Raw genomic sequence first — 22885 nt, 5'->3', positions numbered from 1 at the left:
AAACCTTCATAGATATAATTGGAAATGAAGTTGTACCGAAGCCCAGTCGCATATTACTTCTCCTCCCGTTGCCACACTTTCAGTGATATAACACTTATTGCAATTCCTAAACAAACCCAACTAGAGATCCGAGAGCAGGAAAGAAAAGGAATCTTACTGAATACGCCGCCTTAGAACACTGAAACCAACCGGTTTATACCTAGAAATCAAGAAGACTAGAAAAGAATAGACATTCACAAATAAAAGTATCTTTCTGCAGCCGACATTGTTTCTTTTAAATAACTCTCTAAATTTTCCTATTAGTCACCCAATAACCTATAACTGCCACTATAACAATGAAATATCCGGGATATAATGTTCGCATACAGAAATTTACATAAAAAACAGATGTAGTTATGGCAGATCGACTTCTAGGTCAATATAACATATTTTCTAGCATCCGCAACAAGTCATAGTCATGGAAAGTTTTATAAAGACAACGGTTTTTCTGTTTCATTTGTTTGTCATGTCTATGTTTGGTATTTACCTTTGAAAAAACTCATGATACTAGTTTTGCAACGTCCGTAGTCAGTTTATTACATTTTTGTGAAGCAATCACTGACAAACCTGATTCCTAGCTGGATACAGTATACTTGAAAGGACTGTTATTCACCATATGACTTGTATTCTTATATATATATATATATATATATATATATATATATATATATATATATATATATATATATATATATATATACACAAGTACATATTTATTTAAAACTTATTGAGGATCTTACAAAATAAAATGGAACAGTTTCGTTTAACAAAATCCGACCAATTTCAGAGAATGCATACGAATACAATTATTTGAAACATACTTCTGTCTGAGGTATACGGTTGCTTTTGCAGTATATCCAAGCAAGGTAGAGAGTATTGTTGTATTAGAAGGCCAGAAGTATGTAGTATTTGGCTATTAACTTAGGATATATATATATATATATATATATATATATATATATATATATATATATATATATATATATATATATATATATTCTATCAAAAGGTCACTCCAGTACACTCTAGTCAATTCATGCTCTGAAGGATGACGTTATATTTGTTTAAATGGTACACTTTCTGACGGATTATGTCATCGAAACGTACGACAGATATGTGCAGAAAATACCATAGTTACATGGCAGGCAAAGATGTTGTGCACTTTTTATTTCTGGTTAAGCAGCATCATGGTTGACTTTACGTGAGAAATTATATTATATAATCACCCTAATTCACCATAAGAAAGAGAGACGAATTCTATCAATATTTTTATTTAGAATATCCAAGCTCTAGAGGTTGATGTTTGCATTGATAGACATACCAAAGAGTGCACACAGGCATTTATCAAAAGGATAATAACTGTCAAACATGAACAATGATTCGAAAAACTTAAAGTTCATTTTCAGATGTACCAAGTGTAGTATAGAGAGTGTATACTAATGAATTTTAGTCACGAACACATCCATCACGGTCCTTTGTATGATGTATCAATCCGTATGAGATACAAACGAACAGATGAAACAGGAACCAATTGCATTAGATTATTTTACATTTCGTTTGATACGACTGTCACATTAGTTTATCGAAAATTAACACAGAAAATACGAAGTCTATGAGGTTAGCAGACATAAGAAAATCATTTTAAGTTAGAAAATACATCTTTCATCCATGCAAACGACACAACTGAACCCAAAGCAAGAGATGATATAGCGCTTACTTTCCAATGTTAATTTGACACACGCAAATGTAATTTGTATTGCAAAAAATATCCAAACTGCATACAGCTGTTCATTCATAACTAATCGGGATGTGACCGAAATACACTTAAATATAATTTGATAAAAACGATCCCAATGCAAATGTAAAATATTACAAGGAATAAAACGGCAATGACTTTATTCCATTCAGGAATAATTTTGTAGCTGCTAGGATCATAAAATAATAGGGTGAAATTACAAAGCAGAAGTTAGGCTTGTAGATGTCATTATGTTCACGATCAGTCTATAGACGAGCTGGCTAAAAAAGTAAAAATAGTGATGAAATAATCTTAGTGACATTGAAACTGTTTATTTTAGTGACGCAGTTATTGGTATGGATAGAGGGATATTGTATAACATATGAACAAAACTGCAATCTATCTATTATGTGTTTTTGATGTCTCCTACCAAATTAAAAATAGCGACTGGAAATGTTCAATACGTTCAAGATGTCATGGAACATCTGAGCACGAACAAGCTTTGCGATTTATGTAATTATCCAGTGGTGGATTTGGGAATATTGCGTAGTATGGTTTAGGGGAGCCTACGATAATACCCGAGAGTCTGAAGGAGGAAATACCTGGTGGTGGACCGGAGGGGACTGCCTAGAGCTAACGTCGATTTTGAGCGTTTCTGTGGCATAATTGTAATCATCTAAATTTAACATAAAACATGCTCCAGGAGACATTCTGTCTGTTTCGTGCCCTTTTCGTCGAGGTGGACGGGGGTTGAGGAAGGGAACCTACTCCCACATCCACCAGATCTGCTCATGGCATTAAGAAGATAATGATATGTAAGATCTTTAAAGATCCTTAGAAATGTCTGTGACGACTCTCCACTATTATAATGTACCCGGTTAACACAGAATGCAGGTGTAAATATATCGGGTGTAGAATTCGAGCTCCTGACATATTTATGAATCAAAATGGTTGAAACAGATGTGTAATTAGGTTAACAACGACTTTACCCATACAAAAATGTTTGTGACGCATTTGTCGTAGAGAATAGCGAAATTGAGTACAAAATGACAATTACGAGGTTAAACACTTACTTTTTCGAGCTTATTTGAGTGTACAATATTCTCCCCGGGAGTTTCTTGAATTATAGTTCATTGACGGCCCCATTTACCGCATCGAAATGAGTTCGGTATAAATTGTACACAGAGCGGAACATTTCTGAGATTTTCATGCGCTTCAGAAAGAGCGTAAGTCTCAGTGGGGGTAACCATCGCATCTTTTACACTTATTACGCATATCCATTATCATATATCATTAAAACTTTACTAAGGAGCTTTATTTTTATGACCATAGTTTTAAAGATGGCAGTGTATAGCCTGGACCACAGCCTTAACTGAACATGTTTGATCAACCTCTTGCACAAGATCATATCAGTATTATGCATTGCTGTCTCTCTTTTTCAAACTTCTCTGATACTTTTGACGCCACAAGATAATATATTGATATTTTTGATCTCACCCAAGACCAAATATCCCTGAGCTATTGATAATATAGGCCCATATTGCAGTTTGATCCATTTTGGGGTTATGCGAGTTTATGTAGGTTATAGAGGTGTATCTCGCTTATTAAATAACGTGTGAATAGTTACAAGGCAAGGGTACTTATCAAACTTGTTCAAGATAGGATCAGATCCACGTATTCAACATGTTCATGTGCCCGAGGCAACACATCGAAATGTAAGTGGATCTCACTCTTGACTGTACTAAGCCAATATCGTCATGAGATAAGCATATGTTCCATGATTGATTAATGATTAAACATATGTAAGAATCCGATGTTAGAATACCCTATTAATAGACTTCAAAGTCTCTTATTGGCTTTGTTTTCAAGACCTTGATGATATATGTTTTAGATCCAAGCCTGAGCCAACTCGGATCACAAATATTACCCACATAATTGTAACTGAAATGTATGACGGTCACTATGGCAACAAATAACAGCACTTTGCCATAGGGTCAAGGAAGCTATAACCTAGATGCATGCAGTTCAAAAGAATTGAAATGTGCTGCCATCGGGCTTCTTATTCAACATTGCGGTCGTCCATTTAATTTCGGTTTTTTCCTTCCCTAATATATTCGTCTCTCCAACTTACTGCAGCGGACGTACACTACATATTTGTTTCTAATAGTATATTCAGCACAGTGAATATTCAGCTTTCGACACGACATTGTACTGCACGAACTTGTGAGTGCAGTATATCCTTCCGAAAAAACGAGTTCATATTTTGCAATACAAATGCAGTAACCTTTTTGTTATATGCTCATTTTTTTATTATACCTAAGGTTTAACAAAATACACTGAAGAAACAATGTAAATGAATGAATGCCGTATTCCAAACTAAATGCACAAACGCAGATTTGTCATTACACAATGACATCATTATTAATGCGCACATAACTCCGCACAGATAAATTTGAAGTTAGTCGCGCGCTCGACATAACTTTCGAAAGAAAATGGCGTGTCTAGTCAAAATTGAAATGTGTAGTCATACTGTGAAGGAATGCGCATTGCAACAACTTTTCCATTTGATCTGGAATGAATATATTTTGGTATTTTGTTTCGATTCGACGAAAGTTTGTGATTTTGGACTGGATTAATCTGTGCAAATTATACATGAAATACATCGGATTGAAGTGGCGCGGGAGAAGCGTGTTTACGTCTGCAAATGTGTTTCTGTTTCTGTCATTGAATGTTAGAAATCGTAACGTGGAAAAATATGAAGTCTTTCAATTGCAGTTATCAAAAGGAAGCTATGGAATTTGATGCTTATTTCATTTTGAGTGCAGTAAGGAGGATACAATTGCACTTATCATCGAAATTACAGCACAATATCGAAATGTGTAATCCAGATTGAAAACCTATGACATGGCTCATGTGATTCGGATTTGCAGAATTAAGGAAAAACATTTTGAGGAAATTCAGGATGTAAAACTGTAAGTATATTTTATTTTGCCATTTTTATCACCAGATAAAGATGACAGTATATGCCTTGTCACTTGTATACTATTTGTAAGGACACAATCATCCGTCTTTTATATAATGTAGCTAGAATAAATCCGTAACATTAATTCAACGCAGATATGTGCCAAAACAGCTTGGTTTTATTGCAGTCCACGAAACATGTTTTAGTGCATTCAGAAACAAATTTAAACTACCACAACGTAAAGAGCCTCTATCGCGAGTGTATATGACTTGTTTCCAAATCAAAAGTGCGTCATTGTTTGTTTAAAATAGAAATTAATTCCTTTATTCACGTGAATGCTATATGTGTATTGTCGCGCCCGTTCAGTATCGGGGAATATTGAACGATTCTGACAATGTAAAGTTAACGGGGAAAAAAATGAACATATAATAAAATGGTAAACTGTGCAGTTTTAATCATTTTACGATTAAATGGGTCTAATAACTATACGTTTAACTGCAAATTTATCCGTAATTATATAAATATTACCGTCTAGGTAGACATTGCACAGATTAAGCACAGAACGATTTGAAAACATATAAATGTAAATTCGATATTACAAATTAGATAATTTCATTATTTAAAACCGAGTTCCAATATAAATAACAGAAAGATGACATGGTTGTGGTGGATGCTTATTTTATAATAGCTTTAAGAACGAAAGTGACAGAGAACCTTGATGAAGGTGTAAATGACTGGCATGCGTTATACTTAAACCTGTTCCGTCGCCAATGATCTTTGATGGACGATCTATTACGTCGGCTGGAACTATATCATGCCTTTGATCTTACCATTACTCGTAAGTCCTCATTTGTGTTTGATTCATTTGATATTTATATATGGCAAATTGCAGAATATTATTGCGGCATTCTCTAAACGACACTTCGGCGTAAAGACAAACTTTTCTGCAACTCCCCCCAACCCCAGCAGCAGAGGGGGCGAATCGGACATTTTGTCCAATCGTTATTTTGCTTAATTATTACTTTCTGCACTCAACGATCTAGTGTCGTCAGCGCCTGGTAAAAAAAAAAACGACGACGTCGTTGGGGGGATCGTCGCGTCGTCATTTGGTTTAATTAACACCTTCTGCGCGCCGATCCCCAGCGTCGTCAGCGTCCGGTAAGCACATCGACGACCGCGTCGATGTCATTGCCCCCTCTGCTGCTAAGTGGTTATTTACAATGAAAATCTTTATGATCTTACAAACAGAGTGATCACTAACTCCTCCTCTTGCAGATCAATTAGGTTATTTGACTGATCGGTAATTCTAAAATTAATTCTCGTTAAAAACCGATCATGGCATCGCATATAGACCGGATTAATCGGACTCTCAACGATTAAAAATCCCGGAGGGGCTGTTGGTGAAAACGAATAAAGGATATATCCCTGTTGAGCCTGATTTGATTGCTTGGTATCCACCTGGTAACTCCCTTCGATAACATCACACACCAGATTGATTGCTATCACCGATGCAATATTTACGTTGTATGGAGCAATATGCCTACCACCATCTCCGTTATCGTATCTGAGGATAGTTGATGGGGGGGGCGTCCGCGGGTGGATTCTCAGGCCATCCTAGTATGGTTCTTATTGAACTGTTATAAATATCAACCATATATCCCGGTGTGCTTATTTCAATCGTCGACGATAACGTCGGTTCATGAACCGTAATAGCGATTTTTGATTCTTTTCCTGTGATCGATTTTATTCTGCGTTGAAATTCTTTATTGATTTGCTCTATTTGGTATGACCCAGTTGGTATTGTAACCTCCTCCCAGTCTGGGGTCCCATTGGGTTTATTTGTCCGTGCAAAAACCAGCGAGTTATTAGGTTGTTGTCCGTTGAATGCGTCCGCTCGGATATTAGGCCAACTGTGATATACTCGCAATTTTGCCAGCGCTATTTCCTTTACTGGAACCGGTGATGGAAAGTTTACACTGAATTCGGGTTTCGTTGATGTTATCGATATCATATTTGTTTGTACCGGAGTGGTATTCTCCGCGATCCGCTGAAGTAATTGAGACCCTTCGGGGTTCAGCGACATTATTATTATTCGTTGTCTTTAGTGTCTAATTTCAACAACCAGGTGGTTCCGGCTTCCAGTTGAAAATCCTCGATTTTTGACATCGCGGAGCTATACAACTGGACCATCGTGGAGAATTCAACATCGGATATGAACAAATTATCAATCGATAACGAGATCAACCCGGATAATTTCGAGTACGCGTCGGATACTATTTGATGTTTTACTGTATACTCGTTGAGTTTTTTCTGAAAACACGATGATATCTTCCTAGTGATTGCGTTGGCGACTCCAGCAACTGTTGTCATTGCGGAGACAGCGATTGGAAGAGCGATCGGGGCTATCGTGGTTACCGTGGATAAAATAACACCGGCGCCAGCTACTATGCCCGACACCGAGTACACGACCGCGTCGATGGTGGTTATTTTTCGGCGGTATTTTTTTATTTTTGCACGGTATTGTTCGGAAAGCGTTTTCAAGTTCGCGGAAAATTCTTTTACGGTATCGAATCGATATTGATGTGACGTCGGTGATACCTCTGATTCAATTTCCTTGGTGGTCATTTTTATTCTAAAAGAGCTAGTGTTTTTAATTACTCACTTAGATTCGCTACAAATTCCACATACCATGTAATGTTTGCCCCGGCTAGATTTCTATCAACGGCATAAATTGTGAACGGTTCAGTTGCGTCCTTGTCTATAATTGTTGATATTGTATTGTTAAACCCGGATGAACTCGACGATAATATATTAAACTGCATCATTGAAACCAGTGTCAATCGATAAATGCCCTTAACAGTTGCGGTGATATTTACTGTATTCTGTGTAGGAGTCCAAGCGAATGATCCATGCCGAATCGTGTATACTGTGTTGACGGTGTTCTCGTGAGGGATTTTTATTTTTTCGAGTTGCTCTGTCATTTTAGGTAGTCTGTCTTTAATCGCCGCAACATCAGTTTTAATCGTTCCTATTTCCTGTATATGCGTGTCCACATCTTTTTTGTTCGCTGCAACCCTAGTAATGAGTGTATTTATTTCCTGTATATGCGTGTCTATACTTTTTTTGTTCGCTATAACATTAATTTTGAGTACTTCTATTTCCCCTTCATGCACGTCTATACTTTTTTTGCTCGCTATAGCATTAATGTTGATTGTTTCTATTCTCTGTCCATGCGCGTCCACATTATTTATGATCGTTGTAACATTAGTAATGAGTGTATTTATTTCCCGTTCATGCACGTCTATACTCCTTTTGTTCGTTGCAACATTAGTGTTGATTGTTTTTATTTCCTGTCCATACGCAGTGATATCATTTATAGTTATTGTAATCTCATCCGGTTTGACATTTTTTTTACCAAAGAATTTATCAACGGCGTTATCGATCCTGTTAGTATTTTTTCGTAACGAGGTAAATTGGCCCGACAGCGTCGTAAACTCCGAAATAGTATTTTTTATTGTTGCAAGATTTGGTTCGGTCACCGTCGGGGTCCCAAAAAAACTAGCGGTAGTGAGTTGTATATCGGTCACCGATCTATCTAACCTTATAAAACCGTCTTGGACTAATGTTACCCTATCCGTCACCGTCGACAGATGTTCACCCGGTTTGAGTCGTCCGTCGCTGTTATACAGCGCGATAGTGTCCTCGGCGGCATCACGCTGTCGTATTAAAACGTCATTCAGTGACACATTACCGGATTTCAATTTACCCTGGCGGTCTTGAAATACAACTATTTCGCCCGGGTCAACACTTGTTAGATTCAACATATCAGCGATTTCATCCTCAATTAGTTTTTTTATGTCGGCGGCGGCCGTTTCCGTGGATTCTTTCAGCGCCGAAACCGGTCGCCCCCAGATATCAATCATTATTATTGTAAATGTTATTCTCTAAAATCCGTTGAGCTTCTACGACCCCACTAGTGTATTCGTTTACAACCATATGAGGTGGTTTTCGCGATGATGAAATCGCCGCAAGTACGTTCAATACCTCACGGCCACATATCGGTGGGTCACTTAACTGCTGTGTTGGCAGCGTGGAATAAAAAACCCGGGCTGAACACGCCCGGGCTGAACACGCCCGGACATACCGCATGAACTCTTTCGGCGGGGCTAACCCGTATGAATCAAAATAGACGATCGCACGCGGATCAATCGCGTATGCAACCCAATGAGTTCCCGCTCCGGAGGACCCATCGAGGTTAATTATGCCTGTTTCAGTATTCCTTGGGGCCGCCGGTAACTGATCCCTCATAAAAACACCTCTGAAGTTTTTTATCGCTAGCGCGTTTGCGGCGTCTATTAAATCAAAATTAGACATGGGAGTCATAGACTCAGGAGTCATTGACTCCCGAGTCAATAAACGGTTCCCGGTAGTCTTAGACCCTTTCCCGAGTACCATGAATACGGGGTTCCCGGTAGTCTTAGACCCTTTCCGGCCACGGGTCGTTTTTTTTTGTAGCCTTTCCCGGTTGCCTTCTTCAATGCCATCCCCGCCGCAGTACCAACGGCTCCTAACGCCGCCGCCTTAGCCACTGCTGGGGCCGCCGCGGCAATCAACGCTGGAATCGCAGCTAACAGCGGAAATATCCCACCGGTCTTTTCCATGTTTTTAATTGCTGCGGCTGAAAAATCTATTTGAACACCCTTTTTATTCTTCATCGCATCATTGAAATGTTTTATTTGACGCGCCTTCAACGATATCTTATGATTACCACCTGCCATCTGCGACGGCTTCAGCGTTATTGTGGTCCCGCATTGTTTAGCCGACTTTGATCGTAATTTCTTGACTTGACCATCAGTCAACTCTACACTGACGACACTATACGACATTTTATTGTAAACGCGTTTGTGTTTTCAATTACATGTTTTCCACTGGCGCATCAACGATTCTCATTCGTCCACCAACGCCTTCTAGCAGCATTGATTTATCGCTGAGAATGACAGCAACCGCTCTATAATCGGCGCCACCCGGGGCTATACGAGCTCGGAAGTGTATATCAACGACGGATTGTCTCGTTAAATCAAGATGTTCCAACGAAAAATAATAAATCGGATACAGGTTTTTAAAATCAAGTTGTGATATTTGCAAACCAGTGTCGACGTTTTGATCACGACCCATATACGACAGCAATCGATGGTACACACGTGCGATATGGTTGTCGCCGTAATTAAGCTGTATATCCTCGGATGGTTCCTGTTGTCCGTTTATTCTCAGCGAAACATCCCTGACTCCTAATTGATCAAATATCATATGGCTGCGTTCTTGATTACCCAATCGTTCCCTATTCTGTAACGCAACAAATATATGACGCGGGGCTGAAACACCTTGTTTTGATGCCAGGTGCCATGTAAACGTATCGGCGACGTTATCCTCTTTAGCATCAGTTGTTACCGCTAGCCAACTCAACAACGATTTCCCTCCCTGTTCCATAAATGCTAACAATCGTGCTTCCGTGGTAACTGATGGAGTCAACACCGGCATCCACAATGCCATTTTAGTTAAAACAACCTTACCGGCAGCGACGCCAGCAGCACGCCATATTGCATTGTTATCATCGCCCCTTCGCGTCAGCGCGATTGTATGCTTAGCCCCATAGACAACTTTTCTGACATTTCTGCAGAATCCAAATATGTGATGGAGTGGAATCGCGCATGAAAACTGTCGGCGTGGTCCTTGCAACATTCCTACTCGTGCTGCGAATCCTAGATTGTAATCATTGTTGGTGCTTTTTATAACAGTGAAATTAGCGCCTGGTCTTGCTCTGCGGTCTGGATTGGCTGCTTCAGCCTGTGGGTTAGTTGCGGTATCTCCTTCCACCAGCACGTTGATGTACTGAAGATGGTCAGCGTTATTAGTGGTGTCCTTTGCGAACATTATAGATGGGCCCGCCGATCTTGTATAATCATCCGAGTATCTCGCCAACCCAATTATCGTCGTTGCAACATCAACCTCGCGTTCTATTGATTCAATTTCTCGCCCGTCAATAAGATATCTGGCGCTCTCAAATAACGCCATGATACCGTTGTTGACGAAGCCAACTCGAACACGATGGTCATCTGCGTATGGTGCATTATCGGCGGCATTTGTCACGAGTTCTCCCTCGATTTCGATAAACGCTTCACACGGCAGAAAGTATTTACTGGTATCTTGGACCTGAAGTTCAATTCGCGATCGTAGGTCGGGTTGCGCTGCATAATAAGAATAATATTGATAATCACGGACAGAATCATCCCTGCGCACTGGGGCGTCCATATCAAACGCGGGGTCAGCGGTACGCGCAAACATTTTATTATTTATCATGTTGATGTTTTCAATTGCGATATTTTCGTCGTAAATTCTTTGAATTTAAACCACTCCCCGCTATCGCGTTCATGAGCGCGTTGGTTGCCGCATCGGCGGATGGCGAAGTCGCCAACGACGGAGTCGTCGCCAACGACTGAGTCGCCGCCAACGACTCTAGTTTTTCTTCCACGGCGTTATTTATTACTTTACTGACATTTGCAGGCATCACTGTCGTTGATGGCATTACCGGTGGTTTCTGTTTTTTTCTCCTGGATTTCACCAACGACATTAGTTTGTCCCGCGCGGCTGAAAGCGCCTTTCCGGCAACATCTCCAATAGCACTAATTCCCTTATCACGAATAACATCAATAGCCTTCATTCCTAATTGTTTGGCTAACGGCGCTACTTTTGGAGCCATTCTTGTAAATAACCCCGCAATGGTGCTACCGAGACCGTCTCCATAGTACGCGTGGTAAACAGGCAATCGCGAGTTTACCACGTAGACGAGTACTGGTTTATCATGGTTGTAGTGTATGATCATCCTTATTAAAAACACCAGTTTTCCAATTAATCATCCACGAGTTCGTCTATGAGCGTTCGATATGCATTAATGTCCATAATACCGCCTGTAAATAACCGCTTGCAAATATCAGCGGCCTCATTGATTATTTCCGTAGAGTTATTTCCGGCTCGTTTTCCTCCAATTAGTACCTCTAGCCGTGATATATCACTGAGAACACTACCAGGACAGGTAACGCCGTAGGATTCTTTACCAACAGAGTATCCTTTTCCTTTTTTTGGTGTTATACTCTTAACTTCCTTGTGGAATGCGTCGTAATCGGATTTACTACGATGTGGTAATGCATCTTTATGTTTACTTGCTAAATACACTATTCTTGCCCAGTCCTTTAACGACTTTATATTTTTCTCGTAACCGCTATTGATATGCTTCTTATCTCGTATGCTCTTAGCAAAATTGTTGGCAGCAAAATTAATTAATTCTTCCCTGTTGCTGAAGCCTCTAATTTGATCTATTGTGCTCTTCTTGAGTACAATACGGGGTATATTCCCTTCTTTTTCTTCCGGTATTTCTTCTTCTGGTGTTTCTTCGGGTATTTCTTCTTCTGGTTCTTTCGCAGTAGCACCTAGTTCTTCTTCGTCGGCCATTGTAACATAAGGTTCTTGTGGTTCGGTTATAGCGAGTGGTGGTGGCCTCCGTGTTGTAGCAGCCGCTATTTTTGCAGGGAGTGTTTCTAAAGACCTTTTTGTTTGTTCTGTTTCTGCCGCTATCTTTTCAAGCGCACCAAGAACGGGTACAGTTGCCGCCGTAACATCCTTAGTCGCTTTAGTTACCGGGGCAAAGAGTTGTTCGCTTCCAACAATAAAATCAGTTTGCATTTGTTGTCGCGTTTGAAGTTTCTCTCTCACTCTGTCTCGTAACGGTATGAACTTTTTAAGCGCTGCTAGCCGCTCTCTGGCTAGCCGAGTAGTAAGTGATTCACCTACCATTATTGTAAATTGATCCGCAATTTTCTAATTTTCCGCCGAGTGTACCATCGGGGGCTCCACGGAGTTTTCGTCTATAATCCTTCTAATGTTTTTGATCTTACTAGAAATCTCCCGGCGTCGTTCATAAACACGTCCGAGTTTTTTTCGTATTATTTCAACGGCAGTAAATAGTCCAATGAATGCATTTGCGTCATTGTGGTACAAGTTTTCATTGATCGTATGTTGTAATCGTTTTATAAAAAAGTACTCGCGGGCCAGGGTAAAACGCCCCCGTTTCGACTGTTCGTTAATAATCTCATAATCGGATAATATTTTTTCACTGTCGAGACCATCAGATAATTCAATTCCTTGATTTTTTAATTTTGAAATCTCGGCTAATATATTATTGATGTCTTCGATATTCATTATTCTTATAAAACATCTTGTTTTTAAATAAAAAAAAATGAAACCCCGTGTATCAATCCCGAGGTGTTCAACAATACTGAATACTTTGTTTTCTTCCGGAACAGACGTGACCTTGTCACGGTGACTTCGTATCTATATACGAAAATCGAATTCTATGCCCGGTCTTTTTTGAGATTGCTGTTTGATATACTTGTTCTGCAACAAATCGCACTGCGGGCATACAAATATCAAAATATTTTCCTGCCGCATTCATGGAGTGAAATGTTTTTTCCTCGTGCGTTGTTGTATCAAACGATTTGACGCTCTTTGCTTTTTTTGCGTGCTTCCCTGTTTTACCTTTTTTGGTGTTTTTACTCTGAGAGATAGCTTGCAAATTACACAGTCTGTTATTTTGAGGGTATCCATCAATGTGATCAATAACGAGACCATCTTTGATTAATCCGTGGAAACATTCATAGATGATTCTGTGACAGAGATATTTTTTTTTCCGGCACCAAACATCAGATACCCCTGATTACTTACGGTACCAACCGGCTTCTTCAGTTTGCGGTTTCTAACAATGCCGTCGCGAGATGCCTCGTAATTGACGAGCACAGGATGCGGCTGAAATTCTTGGTCCATTTGTATAATAATACTATTTGTCTAATTTATTATTTGGTTTAATTATAAATCTTTCAACGTAGTCTTGGGGGGTTTTGATGACGAAGTCAGCGGTGGGGTCAATGACGGCGTTTTTTATTCGTTTGTCATAATAGCGTTTTAGTTCCCTGTATCGCTTTTCGCCACAATTGATACACAACTGCGATTTTCCTCTTACACCGACGTGACAAACCAAGCACGGGAGGGGGCCAAGAGAACCATTACGAACGCTTTGTAAATGATACCCGCAGAATTCACCTCTACATGATTTATTGCACGGGGTTGTCGACCCAATCATCAACCATTTGCAGTGATTCATTATACTATATTCTTTCATTTAAATACTTGTTTTAATTATATGGATGAGTTCGAGAGATTAGCAGCAATTAAGCCCCGGAAAAATATTAAGTTCAATTTCGATAGAGTCCTCAAGGACGCACCAAAAGCGTTAATAAACGATAGAACCCTGTTGAGTAAAATACGCGATTGTATCGAGGAATTCAAGCGTGATGGTGCATCTCATAGTTGGTCAACATTTCGAATTGATGGCGTTGTTGATGCTACCATGAACGACAACCGCGCAGCAATGATAATATCACAACTTGACGGTAAAAGGTATTTCTTCAGAGTAAAATTCATTGTCCGGATGGAATCAGGCGATTGGATCATACGTGATAAATTTGAACCAGTTCTCAGCGACAAGAAAACAGTCACTGTCAGCCGCGACTCCAAGCCGGGGTTGTTAACCGGAATTGATAGACCATACTATGAACGAGCGTATCCTGAAACAGCAGTTGTTTATGGAATATACCCGTTAAATAAGAAACCTGATATCGGAAAACTGAAACCGATGAAACAGTCAACTGGGATAAATTGTGTAGCAGAACGAATAATAGAGCATTTTACAAATGCATGTCGAGGAAACAAATTGACTGATTTACGACGTAGCAAAATCAACCAGTGGGAACTAACCGTAAAAGAGCGTGGAGCAACCATCAGCGACATAGCGAGATTAGAAACATCGCTGAGATTTCCAATAACCGTTACAACGATAACCGGTGAAGTATTATACGAATCGAAGTATAAATCGAAGGGAGCCCCAATCAAAATTATTGATCATAACGAACACGCATGGACGCCCGCGATCACAATATTTCCACGGGATAGAACAGTAAAGTATATCCCCGAAGAATTTTTAGGAGAAGAATTCTCCAAGGACGGTTTTCTCGCGGAGAGGAAACTATTTGATGCTATTGCCTACTTGTGTAAAAACGACCCTGTATCAGTGTGGTTACTTCGCAGCGCTGAAAACGATGCGGATACCTTTGATCAGTTTGTAAGACCAAACGGCGAATTATATCGCACTGAAGCATTTCACAACAGGATGAAAAAAACCGCCATAGAATTTGAAGAGCATGATGAACAACTGCTAACAAATTGTTTTACGATTCCATCGGTTGTAGCTCATGTTGCAGCAAGGAAAAATGCGTGGAGACCAACGCGCAAGGAATTTCTGCCGGATGTACAATCCAGTTGTTTGGAATACTATCACGGTGGACTATGGAACACTGAATACAACCGCGACGCTATGATCTCGGTTGATATGGTTGCCTGTTATCCAGCGAGTTTTCTCGGGTATGGATCCGCCGCTGAGTATTTCAAACGATTTGGACACCCCAGTCATGAAATGACTCGTGTTGCTATTAATGGACCACTGCCTGATTTTGATTTAACCTGATTCGCTCGCATAGTATCATTTGAATTCGCGGCAGGACTCCATCGCTGTTGCTATATTTGGATCGGTAGACACATGGCTGAAAAGAAGTGGCTGCCAATAGCGCTGCTACGGTATATGATTGATTGTAGCATGCTAGTTTCGTTGATTGTCAGTGACGCGATTATATCATACCGGGCGCAGACTGAAGTCTGGTTACCAGAACCGGAGCGTCTAGATAGCATAATTGACGAGTCCAGAAAAAACATTGATGCCGACGAGGAATATATCATCGAATGGTCCAGGAGGATATTTAACCAACGAAACCGCGAGGCAAAAGATCTCGGTAGAAGAATAATTGGTAAGTTCACACAAGGTGGAAAAAACTGCGACTACAAACGATATTGCTCACGGCTGATTATAGATGACGCAGAATATGATTTCGTAATCAAGGACGCAGTGGCAAAAAATAGATACGTGAACTGCAAAACAGCTTTCTTGTCCAATGGAACGAGGTTGGGTACAGTTGTTACCTACAGCGATGGAGACAGCCCGGCGTATCCACATTTGAGGGCGTCTATGCTGGGTTATGCCGCTATCAATTTATTCTCGATGATAAATAGATTCCCCGATACCGCGGTTAGAGTAGCCGTTGATTCATTTTATATTGACGTAGCGTATAAGGGAAACATAGCCGAGTTTACTAGTCCGGACGAGAGTTGGGGTACATGGAGAATTAAAAATGAAATACGACGCGATTATTCCTCGTCAGCAGATGTCACCGTTGAGAACAACTACTTACGTGGTGATAAATTGTCAGAATGGTCTAATGCACCATCGTGTTCTGATCCAATTTGTAGACACAAGACGGTTTATTTAAGCGGCTGTGGCGGGTCAGGAAAGACGACTCGGGCAATTGAATTATTTCGAACGCGGGCAAGTATAATCGTGCTTACACCGACCCATAGACTAGCGCGAGAGATAAAACAACGAAATGTTGACGCCGTTACTTATCACAGCTTTTTTCGATACAGCGGCGGTGAGTGGACTCCTGATCGAATGGGTGAAAAATTTATTCCCGACATTATCATCTGGGATGAGATATGTACTGTTTCGTTAGATACTTTACAAATGTTTCTTGAGTGGTTGCTGCGCGCGAATACAGCGGTGATCATGTGTGGCGACCATGGCCAACCACCACCATTTGTCGGCGAGGGTCCACATGATTGGTTAAGGGGTTTTGTGGACTATTATGAAGAAACCGATACTGATTACCGAGCACTTGATGAACAACTGCGCGAGGTTAAAAAACTAATCAGATTACAGCCGGATAGAGTTCAGTGTGAAATAATCCGCGAGGTAATTCCGGAAACGCCGTTGAATGAATTCTGGGAAACATGGAGACCAAACGATTTGATTGTAGCGAGTAGAAAGATAGTCAGAGACACACTTCAGCGGAAGTTGTTTACGTTGCATAAGGAAAAGTTTCCAACGCGTCCAGTGCCGTTATGTTATAGACCCGCGGACACACGGCGGCAGAACATTGAAGTTGAAATTCCAGCCCCGACAGCGTCGGGGACAGAAAAACAAATTCTCGTGCTGAATGATATCGTGCTCGTTGATATCGGTGTCGTCGAGGACGCGCTACGTGCTGATAAATCCCCGTGGACGCTAGGATACGCAACAACAATACATTCCTCGCAGGGACTAACCATCACGGACACAATTGTTTGGATAGTTGATAATCGCATCGAATGGTCGAATCTAGTCTATCTTGCAGTGTCCAGAGTACGAAGGATAAATCAGCTTCGAAGAATTGTTATTGACGAAGCCACCGACGAAGCCGGCGACAAAGTCACCATCGATGCAAGCGTCATTGATAGAAAACTCTCGGGTTACCGCCAACAGGATAAAAAAAAACAGCGGCGTTTTGATATTGATGCCGAATTAATAATCTCGCTACGACAACAACAGAATAATCACTGCGCGAGTTGCAATTGTATAATGAGTTGGCGTTATTCGGATAAAGACACTCGCCAATTTACCGTGGATAGGATCGATAACAGTCTCGGTCATGTCAAAAACAATGTGAGGTTGACCTGTCTTGAGTGCAATAGACGCAACGGCGCTAGTTAAGACCACGTGGGGGCAATTGAGTATCGTTAGGTATCACTTGTAGTTGCTCGCGTGTAAATCCGCGCTGAGGAGCAGTTGAATCCAGTCTGTAGATCGGTGGTCTACCAGTTGATCGTGTTATCGTTGATATGTTATGTGTGGTAACACTCCAAATAGGATCGGTAGCCCTTTTTTTACCGCCTTCAAGCTCTCCTGGTTCATATAGATATCTAACAGTGACATCGCCAAGAATCGGCTTGGAAACGCTATTTATTTTTGATTTTCCGGGTATATACTCGTATTTAATCGCGTCGCTGGGCTTCATGTTGATTGCTCGGGTAATCTCGTTATTTAACGCTGCAATTACACCTGGCAACCTTTTAACCCATTCACGAGATCGTTTTTCTTGGATGAATTCCTTCGCGTATTGATATCCAAATAACCGTTCAGCGAGTGTCCGATTGAATCGTTCAACAATTGCCTGATCACGATGTAGCGCAGTATGACCTCGTCGTATCGCGACGCTATGATGTTTCAGCGTTGATAAAACAGCGCCGCGAAATTCGCTACCGGGATCAACTTGTAATAGATTTGGCCAGCGCAGAGGGCCTCTTCGATAAATTCTTTCAAACGCAGCGGCTACTTCAGTTGCCGACTTTGTTTTTAACGGCTCCGCTTGTTTGTATCGACTCGCAACATCAACTACGGTTAGCGCGTATTTGTAACCGTTGTCATGCGGCAAAAATAGTATATCAGCCTGATGAACTTCATTAGGTACGCTGACATCAAAGCGCGAGAAGTTGATTTGTTTAGGCGGTGGTAGATAGATTTGCCATATAGCCTGTTTGGATAACCAATTAGCCGCAGTGGTCTTTGTTACCTTTGCAGCGCTTGCAAGCTTACCAATTGCGGCCTTCCCCTTCCAGTATCCTCTCGGAGAATAATAGATGGATTCCATGTTGTTATTATAAACGCTATCGTTTTCAATTACCAGCGCCAGAAGCTCCGCTTCCAATCATTAATTTACCTTTCATAGCCGATTTTACCAACCATGAGGCCAATTTTTCTTTGACGGATTTATCAGGAATAGCATTTAATGCGTGAATTAATTTTACATCCGCGATATGACGCTGTTGCAGATCGCTACTTTTGTAAGCAACATCATGAGCATGACACGCCTTATCGATAGCGTTTATTGGATACTCACCGGGTTTGGGCTGATTTTGATCATCGAGTCTAATATCTAATCGTGTTCCGGGGCCACAGTAGTTATATCCTGGGAGGTGTTTTTCTCCTGGATACTTTGCCCACGGTGTTCCGGGGAGTTTTGCCAATTTGGCTGCGATGTCACCTCCTCGCTTTTTTTTAAAACATCTCCGGGTCTAATAGAAATAAATCTAAATTTCTTTGTACCGCATTGTACACACTTGCCAGTAAGCGCCGATCTATTATTTCTTGTTGTAACGGTTGTCATATCATTTGTGCCAGTACGCACTCTACACTTTACACAATATAGATCCATAATTTATGTATAGAGATATGAATATAATTGATTTTTCGGCGACTAAAACAAGAGAACCAGTTAAGCATGTTGCAGCGTTACCAAACTCGATCCGGATGATTATCATCGGACCATCTGGATCCGGCAAGACGCAATTGTTACTCAATTTAATAATGAGATGGATGAAGTGGGATAAGTTGTATTTGGTTGCTCCTAGCGTAGATGATCAACGATGCTACGAGGTGTTGAAAGATTTCAACGAGAATGCATCAGCGATCGCTAAAAAAAATGTTATTGAGTTTATTACGGATATCAATGATGCACCGGGTATTGATGATATTGATGGCGACGTTAACAATCTAGTCGTGTACGATGATGTTATGTTAGACAATCAAAAAAACCCAGCTAGGATATTTTCCAGAGGCAGGCATAAAAACACTGACGTGATATATGTCACTCAACGATACACTCAGATTCCAAAAGTAATTAGAGACAACTGTAATATTCTTGCTGTGTTCAACGGCGTTGATACACACACGCTACGAAATATTTGGCAGACATGGTGCGGCGGTGACATGGACTTTAATGTTTTTCGAAACTTTTTTAGTCATGCTCAGTCGACCCCACATGGATTCGTAACGATAAATTTACATGATCCTCGGACACGATATCGTATCGGACTTGACCAAATATTCGGTTAGTTGTAAATAATTTTCATTGTAAATAACCACTTAGCAGCAGAGGGGGCAATGACATCGACGCGGTCGTCGATGTGCTTACCGGACGCTGACGACGCTGGGGATCGGCGCGCAGAAGGTGTTAATTAAACCAAATGACGACGCGACGATCCCCCCAACGACGTCGTCGTTTTTTTTTTTACCAGGCGCTGACGACACTAGATCGTTGAGTGCAGAAAGTAATAATTAAGCAAAATAACGATTGGACAAAATGTCCGATTCGCCCCCTCTGCTGCTACCCCCGACTTTCAGATATATTTATCGTAATTGAAAAATACAATTGAGGCGTTATCAGCTTCATTGGAATAATAACTGTAAAAAATAATATTCAGTTGTTTTTCTTCTTATGTCGTCTTCGTTTGAATGTTGGTTTTGCTTATTTTCTTCTGCTTATTTATTTAGTATATTTGTGTGTCGGGGGAGGACAGCGGCATTTTTAAGCTTTACTGGTTATATCATGCTTATACGTCAGTATATTGATGTCTTGCTGTATTTCCAAGGCAAGAAACCCCGACAGTCCATACGTTCTGGCAATCCTTATTGGAAATATCCAATTATCTCGAACATTCTAGCTAAACATATTACCTTCCGACCTCCAGGACACAACATGTTATTTGGTAAAAAGCGAAGCCGAAGACCGTGTACCGCTTGATGAAATTCTCGTTTCATTAAATGTGTTCATGAATGAAATGGAGACTAGCAAAGAGGTACCAAACTTAATTATTATAAAGACTTTAGAACTCTTCTTTACAGCCTACAACTTCTCTTGCTATATAATGTTCGTAGCTGAAAGTTTGAACACAACTCATGTGTTTCTGGGCACCTTAACCCACACTACTCAATAACAAATTTCACACAATAATCAACTCAAAACCAATGAAGTAACCAAATACATCAATATTTGGTTTTATTTAGCTGTCATCCTATATACCGTTGTTAGAGTATTCACACATCCTAGAAGTGAAACTATTTAGAATAAACTTTTCCGACGAGACGTATAAAGTATGGTCGAATGATAAGTCTCAGTACCTGGCAAAGCCATGAAATGACATACCTTATAGCGTAAACAATATTAAATAATAAAAACAAATTCCGCAACAATCCTAAAATACAAACATGACAATATTTAACGAGCTAATTTCGTCGTCACATGCAATCTTGATTACCTTCAAGTCGATTGCAGAATGAAATGAAAACTGGGTCACTATTGAATCGTACAAAATTATCAGGACTATAATTTTTCATTACCAGTGAAATCCTACAGAGGAAAAATGTTTAACAAATTATTTGTGCGTCAAGAGACCAATCCATTAACCGAGATTGCACACGTATTCATTTTTACCTCTTTCATTGAATTGTATAATAATTCCTTTTAGTTTGGTAAGATATGTTTTAGGGTATGCACAAAGAACAGAGCAATCGCCACAAAATAAATTAGTATGTAAAGCAATTTACGCACCCTTGTTTCCTCGGAGATTTAATGACAGTTTGATTAATAGCATGGTAAGAATCTTGTCAGCTGTTACAACGTTATGAGTTTAAACTGAGTAAGAGAAACAAGCAAAGCCATCATGATTTTGTAACAAATAACAAATAGTCTAGTTCTCTATGTTTAAAATGTAAATATAAGTGGAATTCAACGTATTATGAATTTAATCAAAAATAATCTTAAAACTTAAGGTCACAATATCAAAAGGATATAGCCTTCCGAATGAATTACAAGTGTTATATACCAATATCCCTGAATGTTTTGTCCTGAAAGCAGTCTTGATATATCTTTCCCTATGTCAGTGGTTGTTGAATTCTGCGTGTCTTTCGTAATTGCCTTTTACATAGTTTCCTAAGGTGTCAGTGTCTGTTTACGCTAGTTTACTGCGTGTGCTGTCTATCTTCGTTGTTTGCACGAAACTGGAGACGAATTAAAATTGTATTGCGGTGGTATATAACACAACGTAATTATTTTTAATGATTCGTATAATGAATGTGCATCTTGTTTTGAATCTACAAAATAATGATTGCTATCTGAATAATATAATAATTTACTTACTAATATCCAAATTGTTTGCACGTAAGCGAGGCGATAAGGTCTCCATCGTAACCATAACAGACAGGTATCCACTTTCCTTGGTAAAATATTGCAACACTTCCATATGACATATCACCGTCTACTAGCATTACTTCATAGTCCGGTTTATCTTGAAAAGAAAACATCCAAAATGGAACTGTATATCTACCCATTTCTTACATTTTTAATTTTGACTCTTTTTCTAACACTCCTTCTAACATTTCGCCTCTACAATTCCTCAATCAAAGTTTGGTCTTCTTTGAAAACCATCTACATTTACATGTATTTGTTTAATCAAATAATATTGATAAAACTCATACATGGTCAAATATATTCAAATAAAAGTTTCTTACATTCAAATCCAAATTTAACAGTGACTATTGTTTAATGCACTTGGTGTTTGTCTTCAAAACACAGATGATAAAGAAACAATGTAAATTCATGCACACATCTATATTTTACAATGTAATTTTGCCATATTCTGGCACACGCAAAGTGTTGGTTGGGAAAATTCTGAAATCAGGGAAATTAGACTGTTATCCAAACGACTTAGGTCTGGATATTCCACTTCAATTTGTCATATGTGGAAAGTGTATATTTACTTCATTTGTTTGAATTTAAATTTCAGAGTGGTTTCTAATGCCATTTATAACAACTATCTATTTATTTGTATGGAGGTGATGCGGATGGTCTGTTACAGCTAAGACCGCCAGTATTTATATAAAAAATCATACAAAATCATTACGAGAGAATGACTTTCAAGCAAAACGAAATAAAGGGAAAATATATTGACACATGCAAAAGTAACTGACTATTGCAGCTGTCTTCATCTGATCCATCCGTGCAATCATTTCCGCCATCACACTGAAGATACGCAGGTATACAAACTCGAGATATTGTACATCTGAAAGTGTCTAGTCCACAGTGCAGTGACTGGGAGCAGGTCTCGTTCTTCAGCGACACCTCATCAAGGGCGACAACTCCAGGCCATATTGCGGAAGTGATGGATGTTTTTGCTTCAAAGACGACACTAACCTTGCCCTTTGGGATAGGCACCCACCCCTTTATCCATCCACTGATCGTCCTATTGACATGGTCATACCTATAGTCAAAGCAAAATATCGT

General features: G+C 39.9%; 1 protein-coding gene across 1 annotated transcript in view; it reads right to left on the bottom strand.

Annotated features, from left to right (window-relative positions):
- LOC149783473 (MAM and LDL-receptor class A domain-containing protein 2-like) overlaps nt 1-22885 on the bottom strand; it is a 173174-nt gene that overhangs the window by 42277 nt on the left and 108012 nt on the right. The window contains exons 66-67 of the mRNA XM_089931714.1: nt 22573-22862; nt 21743-21890 (exon numbers count right to left, since the gene is read on the bottom strand). Coding sequence (XP_089787840.1) covers nt 21743-21890; nt 22573-22862 — 438 coding nt within the window. The remainder of the gene's footprint in view (nt 1-21742; nt 21891-22572; nt 22863-22885) is intronic.

This window comes from Sinohyriopsis cumingii, chromosome 14 (genome assembly GCF_028554795.1).
Source record: "Sinohyriopsis cumingii isolate HCF-2022 chromosome 14, ASM2855479v2, whole genome shotgun sequence".
Classification (NCBI taxonomy): Eukaryota; Metazoa; Mollusca; class Bivalvia; order Unionida; family Unionidae; genus Sinohyriopsis; species Sinohyriopsis cumingii.
Note: the sequence above shows the minus strand (reverse complement) of the source record. Positions and strands in the feature narration are given on the sequence as shown.